At 34.4% G+C, this 16,133-nt stretch overlaps 1 protein-coding gene across 1 annotated transcript in view; it reads left to right on the top strand.

The window, feature by feature from the left end:
• The window catches only part of VPS13B (vacuolar protein sorting 13 homolog B), a 418,175-nt gene that overhangs the window by 229,135 nt on the left and 172,907 nt on the right, over window positions 1-16,133 (top strand). Inside the window, 4 exon segments of the mRNA XM_050315121.1 lie at window positions 839-953; window positions 2,201-2,342; window positions 4,075-4,483; window positions 9,835-9,946. Coding sequence (XP_050171078.1) covers window positions 839-953; window positions 2,201-2,342; window positions 4,075-4,483; window positions 9,835-9,946 — 778 coding nt within the window.

Here is a 16,133-nt window from a genome sequence, read left to right as displayed (position 1 = left end):
ATAAACTTCCCACTCCATGTGGAACGATAATTATGTTTAATTGGAAAGAAGTTATTTAATTTACTCAATAAAGTGCTGCATTTATTGCCTTAGAAGCAATCATGTTTCATTTTTATAGGATTTCATCATTATTTCGTGTATGTCCATATATAGTCATATAGTGTTGTCTTGATAATTTCAAATTTAAATTTAACGTAATCATTATAGTATAATCCTACCAGTCACAGGGAGTTTAATATGGAGCTCAGTGGAGAAATTTCAACTTCTGTGCTGAAAACAGAACTATGTGTGGTACACAGTTTATCTTTTTTATTTTGAGATTAAAGTTCGATTATTATCTGACAGTAATTTTTGAAAGCAACTTAGATTCCATAAACTGCAGGACTTCAAATTTCTGCTTCTTCTTTTTTTTTTTTTTTTTTTTTTTTCCCTAGGAAACACTACTGTTTGGTAATATGAAAATACTGTTTGGTAATGTGAAAAAATAAGGTGACTAGTGATTAAAGCAAATATTCAAGACCCTTTGATTTTAAAATATCTTGGCAAATTTGTTTTTACTTTTTTTGTTCAGGAATTATAAATTACACTATGAACACCTGAACTGAAACCCCCATATATAAGCTTCTCTACACATTTGTATAAAAACATTTGGATTCTAGGGGTTTTTTTCTGGTACCTATCTGTGTGACACTCAAATGAAAAAGGGCTTTATGAGAAAACTCTGCATTGAAGTAGCATTATCCTATTTACAAAATGTAGTGTCTGAGATATATTTCTTGCTTAAAATCCTGCAGGTTTCAGATTAATTAACAATTTTTTTTTTCTTTGACTATTGCAGAAGTTTGTGTTGTCAGTGAATTAGAAGATCTCAGTGCCTCAGTGGATATGCAGGATGTCTATACGAAAATCAAGTGTAAAATAGAAAGTTTCAATATTGACCATTACAGAAACAGGTAATTCCTGTGAGTTGCTATGCTTTAATTTCAGACTGAAAGAAGGAGGCAGGTGGTGGTTTTGTTTTTGGTTTTTTTTTTTCTTCTTAACTTGAATTTAAGGTAGGTATTCAATTTAAATGAAAATATTTTAACCTTTTAAGTAAGAAAAATCAGAATTATGTCATCTCAGAATTAGATATTATTCCAAAGAAATACATAGAAATCACTGCAAATCAGGAGAGCATTTTTTTCACACTTACTACTCTGTTGGTCCATTAGACCAAAATAATTTGGTTTAGCTTAACTTTTGAATGGGAAATTCCTGAAATATTGGTTCATGGTGTGTTAGCAAGTGCCAGTATTTAATGATTTATGGTACCTTACTCTTACAAGCTAAAACCAAGTTTTTGAAAAAGGAAGCTGTTTCTACTGCCGTGGCAGAGCAGCACTTAGGTAGTGCAGGGAACTCAGCTGAGTGTGTGTGTGACACAGCACAGCGTTGTGCAAACACATGAGTGAAACTGCAGTAACTAATGTCAACCAGTGTATCAGCAATGTTATGTATGTTTAGGGTAGGTAGTTAAACCTACTCTGCCTTCCAACTTTAGCAAGTCCTATTATCTGGATAATTTGCTACACCAATGTGACTGTCTTCCAGGCCAGGGGGAGATTGGCAGTCAGGATATTTTGAAGGAATTTTTCTACAATGCAGAGGAAAAACTTTTGATGAGATTTCTTTAGTAAACTAAGGTGGTTACCTAAATAATGCAAGAAACATACTTTTACTCTTCAGTATGTTAAAAAGAATGATTACAAGAGCTGTAGTACAAAGCACATTTTAATAGTTAAAACCTAATTTTTTTCTAAATAATACTGATTTTGTAACATGTGAAGACAGCTTTATGTTCACAGTTTCTTCGTTCTTGTAGTCATTCTCCTTCTTACTCTGTTAAAGCTCTCTGCTGAAAATCCAAGGGTAAGTCCCTTTTCTATATGCGGGATTTTACTATAATTTTATTCTCATGTGTCTTGAACTCATGCTATAGGTTGTCCCTTGACAAAAATTTTGCAAAGTAACACATTTTTTTGCTTGTTCAGATTTAATTTTAACTTTTTAGGAAAACATGTGGCAGTTACATTGAAAAATCTTGCAGTTACATCAAAATATGCAATAGAAATGTAATTTTTTTTTTTTTCTTATAGCAACTCTTTTGTTTCTTTGTTTTTTGTCTTCCCATCTTCCATGCCTCGTTCATTATCTCAAGCCTTGGGGAAGATTCTTGGTCTCTGGGACAATATGGAGGTGTGTTCCTTTCCTGTACTGACAAGCTGAACAGACGTACCTTGTTGGTTCGACCCATCAGCAAGCAGGATCCTTTCAGTAACTTCTCTGGCTTCTTTCCCTCCGTAAGAATCTTCTTAAAACTTTTTACTGCAGAACTTCCACTGATAAATGCCAGTAAAAAAATAAAAATCTAAAAGTGCTTTAGTTTCTTGGCATCTAAACTTTTTTTTGCTGAATATATTTCTTGCTTAGATTGATTATGTATTGTGTTATTTCCCTCTAACCCTTTAGTGATAGTTGTCATTTTTAGTAGATATAGGAATGAGGGTTGATAGTTCACAGCCTTGTACATAACAGACCACTGAAGTCAGTGTGATTCATTTAAATTAAAAATAAGCACATACAGTAATGTTTGCAGCCCTAAAATATAAAAGCCAGTACTAAGTGCTGCATTGTGTTATTGTAATTCTGATATCGACTTAGGGATTTAAGAACTTGGTATTACTGCAGTATACCTTTATGCAGCCTTTAAAAATTACTTCTCTAATTATGATAATGCAACAATTAACAATTTCATATTTAAGTCTTTCATTTGAATACTTTGAACATTACTTGCTGATTCAGAATAGCTCAGTGTGAGATATTTAACAACTTTTTTTCTTGCCTCTTTATCCTTGAAAAGCTTTATATATTATGACTTTGGGGTCTTTATCTTGACAATTGTGTGGGTATATCATTTTATGTTAGTGGAAGTTCTGTATGGTCTGATTTATTTTCATCGTGAATATTGATCAGGAATACTTTACCTTACTCTCCTTGTTTCAATTCCTATAGGAAATTAATTTACCAATTTGTTTTAATTCACTTAATTGTGAAAGCTTCCAGTTTTCCAGCATTTAAACTATATGTCCTGTTTATTGAGGAAAGAGTTGCTTTTCTGTTAACAATGGTTTGAAATCAATTTTATTTAATTTAATCAAATTTAAGATACCGAAAGAAGCAACGACTTGCAAAATGTATTTGCTTTCATTTGTGCTCATATGATAAAAGCTAATATTTAAACAGTGGTAAAGAATTCTATCAAAATGTTTATAACATTGTTAAAATAATTTTTTTTTTTACATTTTTCTATCACTAACTTTCAAAGATAGTATGGAAACTGTACTGTACATCTTCCAGGAACTAAGCATCTAGCTGCCATCTTTAGCTAGAAAAATCTGTCTTAAGTGAAGGAATCTGCAGTTTCTACGGTACAGTGTGTTGTACATTTAAGTGATGTACTTTAGCATGTGGTACAGCTATTTTCTTTAAATACTCAGAGATGATGAGACAAAGCCAGTTCAGTACTTATTTAGTTGACTATGGGTGGTTTATATACCCATGTTTAGATAGAATGAAGCTATCTCAGCACCCAAGTGATATTTTAGCACCTAAGTTGTTTTCACACAGAGAAATGCAAAGAGAGTATGTTCTACAAATGTCTAAAGTGAAGGAGAAATCAAAATGTATAACTGTGTTAAAAAGTATCAGAAAGTTATCGTAAATTTAAATTCTTAAATACATTGAGGTTTTTTGGCTGTTTGGATTTGTTCATGCAATATAAATAATTAGAAAAGAAAAAGATGTTCTGAAATTCACAGTTTTGGCTGACCCAATGCAGAGAAGTGTGGACTTGCAGAGAAAAATTTTTCCTTCCAAAAAATGAAAGGGTTTTTTTTTTTTTTTACTATTAATGGAATGTGAAAAGCTATTAGAAAATATAGAACACTAAACAACCTAACTAGCAGAGAATATGGTAACTGATGAGTGCTACATGTTGCAGTTGATTTATTTATTTATTTTTCCTTGAAACAGGCAACTGCAAAACTTTTAGATGGCTCACACCAGCAACATGGATTTCTTTCTCTCACTTACACCAAAGCTGTGACAAAAAATGTCCGGCACAAACTGATATCAAGAAACGAACGAAGAACATTCCATAAGTTGTCAGAAGGTCACACTGATGGTTCTCCTCACTTTCTCCATGAGATCCTTCTCTCTGCTCAGGCCTTTGATGTGGTCCTCTGTTTTCCTTTGCTTAATGCCATTGCAAGCATTTTTCAAGCCAGGTTGCCAAAGAGTCAAAAGGAGAAAAGAAAGTCACCAGGCCAACCTATGAGGACTCACACTCTAACTTCCCGCAACTTGCCTCTGATTTATATCAACACTGGTGTAATAAGAGTCTTCTTTCCCAAAAATGAGGAAGGTCGACATAATCGAGAAGGTACAATATTTTATGTTAAGAGGTTTTTTACTGTTCAGTGTTGTTGACAAATACTTGTAGTTAAATTGCTGACCGTTGGCTTCAGTTTTAAGGGTCATAGTTAGAAAACATCTAATCTTCGTGCTGTTTCTCTGCAGATTTGCTCAAAAGTTCTTCTGGGTATTTATTTGTGGTCAAGAATTGTGGAAAGGGAGCTTAAACCAGTTCTGCAGTGGTGATTCTGTGTCAGCTCTCATTACACTGCTATCAGTTAGCCTTCATAGACACATGTTCCAGCAATGGAGCATAATCAGGGAGCATTAGTTCTTGGGGGAATGACACCTGGAAAACCATACAGTGGTGAAACAACTAGATACTCTAGTTCAGTTTGGAAAATGTTATTAAAATGTACCTTATGATTGATGCCCAACAGATGATAATGTTTATCATTTTAGTTGAAGCTATTCTGACTCTCTTACACAAAAGGCTTTCAGGTATTTACAGAGTTTGGGTAGCTAACCCACTTGTAAATAGTTACTTGATCTATGGATAATACTTGTTCTTTAAGAAATTGTTTTCATATGTAAAAATAGATTTCCATCCCTATTACAGTATTTATAGATAAATAAAGAGATGCTGACATTAAAATTACACCATGTAATAGCTAGTAAGAGTGTGTTCACTTCTCACAATTTTTCTAGAGATTAAAAAAAAAAAGTAGTGTTTTACTGGTATCATGATACGTTTGCATAAGTTCTGTAGGTATGGAGGGGTTTTTACCATTATATATGACAACACACAATGTAATCCTAAGAGTATAGTCTCTAGATTTTTCTCATAACCTAATTGCAAGAAGTGCAGACGGTGAGAATTTACATAGATCATTTTTTTGCCAGCATCCTCTGCAATTTTCCAACTGGGAACGCTGAAAACACAGGAAGATAAAATTAGACTGGCTATGTTAGCAAGAAAGAATTATGATTCTAGTTGGAAGGGATTTCTAGGGCATGCTGTCAAGGAAATCTTTTTTTAAAAGTATGTTTTTGTAGCTCTGTAGCTGTATATTTCATTAAAAAGAAGTTTTAAAAAAACCTATGTCCCTTGCTAGAAAATACATACTAGGAACAGAATTGCCATGGTTAAGCAGTCAATGTGGGAAGAAAAACTTGTTGCTTTTAAAGCATAACACTAAAGATTATCTTTAATAAATTAGTAAGACAGCCAGCTAACCTCTTTCCCTGGAAAACTCTGAAATAGCATCACTCTGAAAATCAGTACTGTTTTTTCATTTCTTCCTTCACCCTAGATTTTCCTGAAGTCTCATTTGTTTATGAACATAAAATAGATTGCTTCTCTCTTCTCCTACTTATTGTCTTCAAGAACAATAGAAATTAGAAACAGCAATAAGGAGTGAGAGTTGAATGTGACCCACATCACAGGGGTGCTAGGTCAGGGAAGTGTTATATATTGTGGAGATATGCCTCCATAAGACCTCATTCATCATTTATTGACTAGGAAAGATTTTCAATCTGATCAGATTTACGTGTTTCAATTTGCAATCACTGCACTAGAATAGAAAAACTATTTCCATTTCTCTTCTAGTCAGTTATCTGCTGTTCATTCCTTGTGCACACCGATAGTTATGAAAATGAAAACTATCCTTCCCCCAAAAACCACATGTAATTGTGACTTTACATGTAAAGTTAAAAATAAAAAAAGCAAATCTTTTTTTTCATGCAGTCCAAAACCAAACTTGCACAACGAACTGTGGTCGACAAACACTATGAAATAATCAAAATCATGTTTTTTCTTCTGAGGAATTTACATACATGCATGCATGACTACACCCACACAATTTTATAATATTTTAGTGGCATAGTTTTTGCAGCAGTACCAAATTAACATTTCTTTTTGTGGTAGAATTGAGGGCAGCATTCTATCCTAGGCAATAAGCAATGCTGCGTTCTACGAGTTTGATTTGTTAATACATCAGGTGGTGTTTCAAACTCTGGCCAACGGCCCACACTTAACTTAGCAATGAAGTAAAGATAACTAAATATATAAAAGCAATATATAACAAATAGGAACAAGAATTACTGAATAGCAGAAGGCTATAAATAAAAATGGTAAATTGCAAAAAACTGATAAGAAGTGATAGAGATGGATAATCCACATCTGGCTGGTCTGAGGACTACAGCAACTCTTTTTAGTACATACTAGGAGCAAAATATTGGGAATCACTAGAAAGGGCATGATGAATTTGTTGATAGTGAGAAAGAAAAGGCGGCACACTGAATAAACGTATGTCCTGCATTTGTAGAAGTGATATATTCTTGTCACATGAGCATGACTCTCTACTTTGAAGTCTGTCATAACATATGGTGTGTAATATCCTCCTTGCTTACTATTAACGTTTCAGATCAGTCAGGCTGAGTAACTTGTGCTCAGGGATCTTAGTCTTCTGAGGCTAATTTTTAACACACCTTGGAAAACCAGGTTTTAGACAGCTGAAGGTATATCTAGTAAAATGAAAAGTGTGATGTTCAAATAAAATTAAGACAGGTAGTTTTATTGCTCTCCTTCAGAGACATTATAGGGAAAAAATATTAAAGAATTCAATTAATAAATGATTACATATTTGTTACATGACAATAAACATGGTTTTATGGAAAATTAGTCTTGTTAAACACATCTGATTTCCATTCTTCATTGTGGTTTCAATTCTTAGTTGATAAAATGTTTGCGAAGATTTGATATGCTTAGACTTTTGTAAGGAGTTTGACATTGTGTCTTGTGGTATTTAATTAAAATACATCCCCGTATCATATCTGTGGAAATGTTAAATTAATTAAAAATGGCTAACCAGAAGGCTAAAAAAAACCCACAAAAACTTGTCAATTGGGAATAGTAAGTGAAATTGGTATTTCTGAAAGTAAATAGCATCAGCAAATGTTGCAAAGAATTTCCCGAGGCCATACATCTGAGTCATTGTCCTTACATCACTGCTTGTAGAAAATATACTAAATCTTCCAAAGCTGAAGTTATATATCAAGGAAACAGTTTATGCAGACTATGTCTTCAGGACTGGAGAGAATATCCTGTGAAACAGTGGCTGAAAACAACTTAAGGGTCCCAGTGAACTTGGTGAAAAGAAATTAAGGATGATAACTGTACTTCTGCATATGGCAGATGATGAAATAGTGTTCAATTTGCTTTCTGTTATAAAACTGGGTATTAATAGAAGCAGAGAGGTTGCTGAAAAGCATCACAAATGTTAAGCGAGTGCTGGAAAAAAAGCCTTAAAAGAAAGAATTAAAAGAGCACAATGTCTTTAGCTCAGCAAAAGATGACTGAAGTAAGTGCGTAAAGCCAAGTGAAATTATGAACAACATTATTACACTTGAGTCACTAAGACTTTCCTAGGTTATATTTACATTGTGCAGTGTTTTTCCCCTCAAAGTTATTAATATCTGTAATGACTGTTGTTATGTTTGCTACATTATTCCCACATTGTGAAAAACATGGGTTAGTGAATGGATATGTGAATTCATCACATGAAGTCATAACTCATATTACCACTCATTAAAAACCAGCTGAACATATCAATGCCTGTAATTCTTTCTGCTTTAAGATTGACTTAATTTATTGACCTACAGGAAACTGGACACAAAAGGTCCATGCCCAGTCTTGAAAAAACTCCTAAAATACTTACCCAGTAGAGACCGTAATGAGTAGTCCTGTGTTTATTTTGCTTTGCTAATTGTCACAGAGAAATTAAAATTCTTAGCCTAAGATATATTTTATTAAGAACCACTTCTCAGAATAAGGCATTTGCCACCTAATTAAGTTGCAATTACAGTCTGATATATATTTAATACCTTCATTCCTTTTATTTATGTAAATGTTGGAAAGAAAAAATCCAACATGTAAATGTACGGTGGTGATATTCTAATACTTAGCACAGTGCCTTTTTTTTTTTTATCTGAAAGTTGAAGGGGTTCAAATTTAGTCAAAAAAGGGGTTGTCATAAACTTAACTTTTCTAGTTTCATTTTGCTTTGGGGAGACTAAAGGATTTGACTTTATTTTGTAAGTTGATGAGGTTCTTTTAAGTAAATCACTTGTGTTCTGATTTAGTTGTGCATCAGAATTTGTGTTCCCGCTTTGCCACATGTTTACTGTGGTATTCCCTACAATAGTTTCAAAATATCTTGAAATTTCTGCGAATTCTGTGACTTCTTAGATCTGTTAAAAAATACAGATACGTCTACATACACATTTAGCTGCAAAACATGGTGTCTTTTTCACCAAGACATTCATGTGTCTGAATGGCCATTTTTTAAGCTTATAGATTTTGCTTGTTCTTTCTACACCACACTTTTCACTCTTAAGTAAAATATCTAAACACTGTTCTGCTACTATAATTTCATTTTTAGAACTCATATATGAGTCTTCCAGAACTTCCTTGGATGTGGGAGCAAGTGTGATGTCATTCCGCCCTTGCTACGTATCACACAGGTGTTGCAGTGAACCATTTCCCTTCATGTGATGAACTGTCTGATCTTACATCGCATGTTCTTGGGAGCTTCCTAGTTCCTATGGAGTCTTCTGAGCACAACCTTATCCAAGTGCTTTGTCTGTCTGCTGACAGAGTTAATTTACTGCAAGAAAACGTGGTGCTATTTTATTTCTGGGCAGAACCGTGGTTTTCAATCTAAAATGACCATTGCTTTTAAAACTAAGAAACTGTACATGTGGATGAAATTTGAAAATGATGGAGATGAAGTGGAAAGCAGAGATTTTTCTTCTTGGAATAATTTTGTTACTGATGTGAAATTTACTGTCCAGTACTACATCTTGTTCTTTGTATATGTGTCGGATTTCAGATTCTCTTGTTTCAGTCCTTGTGTTTGAACTTTTCATGTGTGCTGCAGCCCATTACAAATGCTACTAGGATGGTTATATTGCAATAACCTACAATGTTTTATGTCTAAAGGATCTAGGCCTTTAATAAAAAGGATGCATGATTTAGAGTAGTTTACCTGCTGATATTTCAGCAAATAATTATTCAAGAAACAAGCAGATTTCAAAGAAGTCCATGGAAAAAGTAATTTTGGAAGAAAAAAAATTAGTAATAATAAAAAAGCATCAGAGAAAATGAGAAGTCACAGACCAGGATTCAATGGTGCCATAAAACTCTGGAGAAATGAAATGTATCTCAGCAGGGCTATTGATTTTATGGTGCTCCTGAGCAAAATCGAACCCTTAGCAAATATTCTTATGTACATTTTTTTTAAGTAATAATTTTTCAGTGTTCCTGCTATGTTCATTTGACTTTTAATCAAACTTATTTTTCTCTTTTCCTAACTACAGCTAATCCAGCAATCAAAGAAGATACTTTGGTTCTCAAGATTGGATCTGTCTCTATGGCTCCTCAGGCTGACAACCCTCTTAGCAGAGCTGTGCTCAGAAAAGACATTTATCAGTAAGTGTCAGGGGGGAGGTTTGACTTTTCAAATATGGTCTCGGAAAAATTCATTCTAGGAGAAGTTAATTGATCAATAAAATGGGTACGTGCAGCCTGTAAAAATACTTTTCACATACAATCTTTTGATATTCAAAACCAGGTTTTTCTGATTTTCTTCACTTGTGGGCTTTCAAACCCATTTAGACAAATCAAGTTCTGCTGTGAAGTGGTGATGAATAACAGAATTTAAATGTCGAGTCATTGTGAATTTTAAGCTCACAGATGAGAACATTTTAGGAGGCTTTCTTTTATTCAGCTACTACTAAGTTCACCTAAGAGAAAAGGAAATTTTTTGTGACTACCAAAGTGTTCAGTAGCCATATAGTGTAAAGAAGATAGATCTTAATAATATAAATTATAAACATATATTCAAACTATAGGATTCTTGATGTCACATAGATCAAAGCTGAAAGGAATGCAAACTTCTAAGGAGCTCTTTCCCAGTAAACACATTTTCTGTGAAAATGTCATGCTCTGGATTGTGTCACTAAGTATGTGCAAACCACACTAATCATATATAGGCAGCAAAACTGGTGAACATATGTAATCAGCATGATAAAAGTAATATATGATCCTTAGTAGAGTTGGCACTGTTGCCAGACATGAAAGTATGGTTGCAAATAATACCAAGTGAGAAAAGTCACAGAAATACAGATGAACAAGTGTCTTATACTTCCCGTTGGTCTGTTTTTCAGATGTGGCAATATTTTTAACTACTTCATAGTGCTCTTCAATAGAAATTACAAACATCAAAATCTTTTCCCAGCAGTAAAACATTTACTGCCTAGAAAATGACAGCGAGTTTTACTTTTTGTCAAGGCTAGGATTTTTAGGAGACCATGAAATATCTGCAGTTTTACTTCTGATCACTTAGAAGTTGTAAGAGAGTCTTTTTCTTCATATTTCCATGTGGAAACATTTAAATTAATGGCTTTCCTTGTATGCTTAGTTATAGTAGTTTATCCTTTCTTTTTTTTCCCCTTTTGTTTTTACATGAGCATTGTATCTATTGTATTATGGAGCTTCCACGGAAGAAATCTTACAGCCTGGCACTAGCAGCAGCTTTGGGTAGCAGACCCTGGCCCAGCTCTCAATGTGCCCACAGATGAAAGAGATCCTTTTGACATTTGTACAGGCTCTTCCTGCTTCTGCCCCTTCTGTCTGAGACAGTCTGATATCTGCTTTGAGAAGTTAGAGAACCAAATGTAGGTTCCACTCTTCTCATAGCAACCAAAAATTTATCAGGAAAATCCCTGATTATAAAGTGGAATCTGTAATTTCCAGCTTCTGTGAGGTCATCTCAGTCACTGAGGGAAGCTGTGAAGTTCCTTGTGTGCACATTACAAACCAGTGAAATCAATGAAGCTGTGCTAGTTTACATTTTTGAGTCTAATATCTTTGCATCTGTTGCTTTACCCGAATTGCTGGTGGCATTTTGCATTTTGAGCCTCTGGGTCTTATATGCATAAATGTTCCAGACTAGACTTGTGCAGCGTGTATTTGGTCTTCATAATTTTATACAGTTACAATGTGTTCTAGTTCTGCTTTAGAAATCAAGACACTGAATGGGTAAGATAGAAATAAGTGCTGGGCCAAAGACCTCTCTCATCTGTTAATGGCTTCTTTGCAACCATTCTCACAACATCATGCTTCCTATGTCTTCTTCTGAGAAATGTCTGACATTTTTAGTAATTTCCTCTAACTGCTTCAATGACCACTCTTATAATTTCTCAGCATTTTTCAAATGACTAGGTCTTATCTTACTTTCTTTCTTTAATCATCCAATCATAGTAACGTAATTGTTTTTAAGATATATCAGAGCAGAGTGTCAAGTTACTTTGCAGCATTTCATAAAATAATATTGAAATTGGTAGTGCGTGGTCCTTTGATTTTGGGAAGAATGTTACTATTTTGATCCATTTAAGTGAACTTCAGCACTTTCAAGCAATATAAATTAGTGGTTTTTTGAATAAAAATATTAAGATTCCGGTTTGGGGTTGAACTAGATGCATTTTCTAATTACATATTCTTTGATGCAGAATAAAGTGTGCTTACAGGACCACGGTAGAGAAGATAGCTGTTCATTTTCTTACATGACAGTCACTGCTGTTAGACTGCTGGAGTTTTGAGTGGAGTTAATGTCACCATTTTTCAGTTATTGTTGTTGTTTTGCTTTTGGGGGTTTTTGTTTTGTTTTGTTTTGTTGGGGTTTTTTAAATAAAATAATACAAAGGATTTTGTATTGTTGGGCAGGACATACAGTCTGTATTCAAGGGGAAAAAACCAAACAGTGGGATATTATTAACACATGATGTTAGGCCTAATGTTAGTGTTTGTTTCTCCAAATATGAGATTTGTTAACTTAAAAAGTATTTTCCCTTTTAGTATGCCCATGGTAGATGGTACTAGATAGCAAAACCTGGAGCTAATACAGAATGCTTAAAAATCAAGTAGTAAAATGAGCAAACCCTCACAGTGTGTAGTTGATGTACTTAGGTGAAAGATTTCTCAGTAAATATTAACAGAGATACAAGGAGTACGGTCTCCAGTTTAAGAGACTCTAAAAAAATTAAATTACAACAGCCTGTTGATTACTGAAGAATTAGCTGCTACAGTGTTCTAACAATCCCAACATGTCATCTTCTGTCTTTTTCCAACCTCTGTTCTCTAATTTGCTGCTGCTGCTGCTTTTAATAGAATAAAAGAAAATAAATTGTTGTCTGAACCACTGTCTTTACAGTGTTTCTGGAGTGGGGATACAAACTTAATTTGCGGTGTCACTTTGGTTTAAACAGTCTTCTGTTTAGGCCTGAACTACAACCACATGCAATTAATGTCACTTTTGTAGTGCTTCATAAAAAGAATTTTTGCTTCTCATTTAGAAACTGCTCTTTTAGAAAAGGCTGAGAAACATTTTCATGGCTGGAGGCTGAATAGCATTTCCAAATATCTTTTGAATTTGTCCCATAAATTTACACATGAAAAACTGAATGTGCTAATATACCATTATTAACTGAATGCCAGTGCATGAAAGGTAAGTTTGGTATGGCTGCAGGTCATACTAAATAAACCAGACCACATTTGGCCTGTAAGCTGAACTGACTCCATCTATGTCTTAGGAAAAATAGCTTATGTGCTAAGTTGAAGAGAGAACCAAACTGAAAATGCAATGTTGGAAAAATAACGTGCCTCAAAATCTTGGGAACAAATATTTTTTCAGGTGATTATTGGAATTTGGAAAGAAAAGTATTGACATGGCAGTTTTCCTATACCATATAAAAATGAGTCTAAAAGTATTTCTTCCAGTAGAAAATGGCCCAATATAGCTTTGTCTATTAATAAATGTAGTAAACAAAGATGCATGCACCGTAACAGTAAATTTAGGACTTCTGAAAGAAGTATACTGACACTATTTTAGCTGGTCACAGTATGAGACAATATCCCTTTTTCAGTTGTTTTTTTTTTCTTCTTCTATATCCTAGAAGCTGTTTTGCTTGTTTTAATGATTCCTCATGATTTTCTGATTCTTAAACCCCAGCTCCAGGTAAGGTGCATTTGTCTTCCACAAATATGACCAGAACTGTATGTTCCCATCAAGAAACTGCCAGTTCTGTTGATTGGAACTCTTGTAGATACCAGAAGGCCTTGGTATGCAGCCAGGGAGCAGAATAAAGGAGATCTTGAATAAGGATGCAAGTAAAGCAGCTGCCTAACCTGGCTAAAGTGTGGAAAGAGCAGATAATTGAAAATGTGGAGGAGTCAGGCAGATTAAATGCAGTTTCTGCTAAGCAGTGAAGGAGAGAACTATGTTTTTGTGGGCTTTAACTGCCTGATCATATTAAACTTGGGATTGGGAGCAGGAGAGGTTCTTGTTTGTAAATGACTCCACAGGCTGCAAAAAAACAAGGTGATGTGGTCATTTCTCACTTGTGTGATTGTGCTGTGTGTGTTAGAACTTTTGAAGTGGCCAAATGAATGGTCAAATAGATTTGTCAAAACAGAGAGAGGTCTAGCAGTTTTGGGGAAGAGGAATGCTGAGATAGGGAAATCATATTAATGCCCTGATGAAGGGAAAGTCAGGGAGTTAAGCGACACCAGAGAAATTACATCAGAGAGAAGTTTTATAAATGCTGTGACTACAGGAAAAAACAATCGTCTTTTTGAAGGCAAAAAGTTACATTTTTCAGGCCTGCATTTGTTATTGTTTGGCTCTCTGATGTCTAGTATAAAAATTCCATCAGAAGTTTCTTTCCTGAAGATCTTTATAAAGCTCTCTCATCTATGGATTCTTTGGTACCCTTCCTGAAAAGAATGCTTCTGCTACAGCATTAGTATAAGGGAATTAAGAGCTTATCTACATGGAGACTTTTAGCAGTTGTGGTGTTTGTAGCAATACTTTGTTTGCTTTGGAGAACATCAGTTAAGATTTCTCATTAGTAGTGAGCACTTCTCTAAAAACTTAAATATGGGTATTATGTGGAGAGTGCTAAAAGCAGCTATGTGGCTGATTCTGTTAAAAAAGTCCAAGGAAAGCGTAGAATGATGGAATAATTTCAATTGGAAGGGACTTCTCTAGTTCACCTAGTTCAGCCTCCTACTCAAACAGTTTAGATCAAGTTGCTCAAGTCTTTCTCCAGACAACAAACTTAACATATTGTTAGATTTTTGATAATTACTTATGAATATAAAGCAATTCTGAGGGCAGCAGGATGGTGCCCATCTTGGTGGGAGATTGAGAGGGCTGCAGCAAACAGAGTAGCATCTTCCAGGATAATTTGAAAAGCCACATTTCCTTCTTTGTATGTCCTCATATGTTTTCCTTCTGCCATTTCCTAAGTTCTTTTTAAATTAATAAAGTGGCTAATGTAGAAAATCAACATGAATAAATTATAATGCTTGAAGAAGTGATTAATCAGCTGTGTCTGTAGTCATCTTGATCAGTTTTCTGCCCAATTATCTCACATTCTGTGAGATAATTTTGTCGCTTTTTTAGATTACAACAGTATTGTCCTGTATATATAAAGAGTGCTTAGTGCAATTAAGCTGAGCATCGTTGGGATCCTTGAACACTTCTAGTTAGTGGAAACATGACATAAAAAGTAATGAATTTAAAAAAACGTATATGTGTCAGGGATAGGAACAATGAGGAGCACTAGTTGTGCTAAGCTACCAGCAGAACTGGGTACTATCATTGAGAAAATGGCTGAGGAAACTTCATCACAAGACACAGAAACCCTGTTTCTCTGACTGAAAAAATAACAGCAAGTAGATAACATGGATGTGCTTAAATCTAAAGCAGCACAGAGCTGAAATTGAGATGGTGTTTAGTTTTATATTCGGGTAGGCCCCTATTATACCAAATACTGTGCAAATGTTCTGATCGATTGTATAGGTAATGGCTGATCATCCTCAACATGGTTGTTTTTAGCAAACTCTGTCGTGAAATGTTAATTAGTAGAATTTTAGGGAGTATCCACGAACAGACAGAGTGAAGCAGTGTTCAGGTACAGTATTTTTAACACAAAAATGAAATGGCTGACAAAGCAGTCAGAGCATACAGGCTGTCTGGAGGCTGTCCTGTAAAGGTGTTACTAAGAAGGTCTGGAATAATATTGCTAAGCTGTCGGATTCTGGGAGTTTAGGTAAACAGAATCCCAAGCTTTCCTCATCTTGGCAGATAAAGAATCTAATTTTTGTCCATGCTCTGGATTCATCATTTTTGAGATCCAAGGATTTCATTCATGTCGTATATCAAAGCTTTATAGTCCAACTCTGAGTGTTCCATGGTCATTTTCATATGTAGATCTTTCATAGATCAAAGGATAAAGCTGTCCTTTTACTGTTTCCAATTTGTGAATGTAAATGGAAATTCTTTAAACATGACCCTTCCCTCCAAAAAAGTTACGCATAGAGTTTACTCATGAAAAGGTATCTGTAAATTCTGTGATTTTTTTCATGAAATTTTTTATCAATACAAGTCTATTTTTTATTATAAATATATCTAATCTATGCTTTTCATTTTTGTAGTTTACTGGTTTTTACTGTTTAACTCTCAAACATTTATAAATAACAAAACAAAGTTGTTTTCCTTATAGGATATCTTCTATTTATCTCAAGGACCTCTGTCTGGAACATAGTTGTGATA

Source organism: Myiozetetes cayanensis, unplaced genomic scaffold, assembly GCF_022539395.1.
Source record: "Myiozetetes cayanensis isolate MyiCay16 unplaced genomic scaffold, myiCay2020 scf1, whole genome shotgun sequence".
Classification (NCBI taxonomy): Eukaryota; Metazoa; Chordata; class Aves; order Passeriformes; family Tyrannidae; genus Myiozetetes; species Myiozetetes cayanensis.
This window is presented reverse-complemented; position numbering and strand designations above follow the sequence as displayed.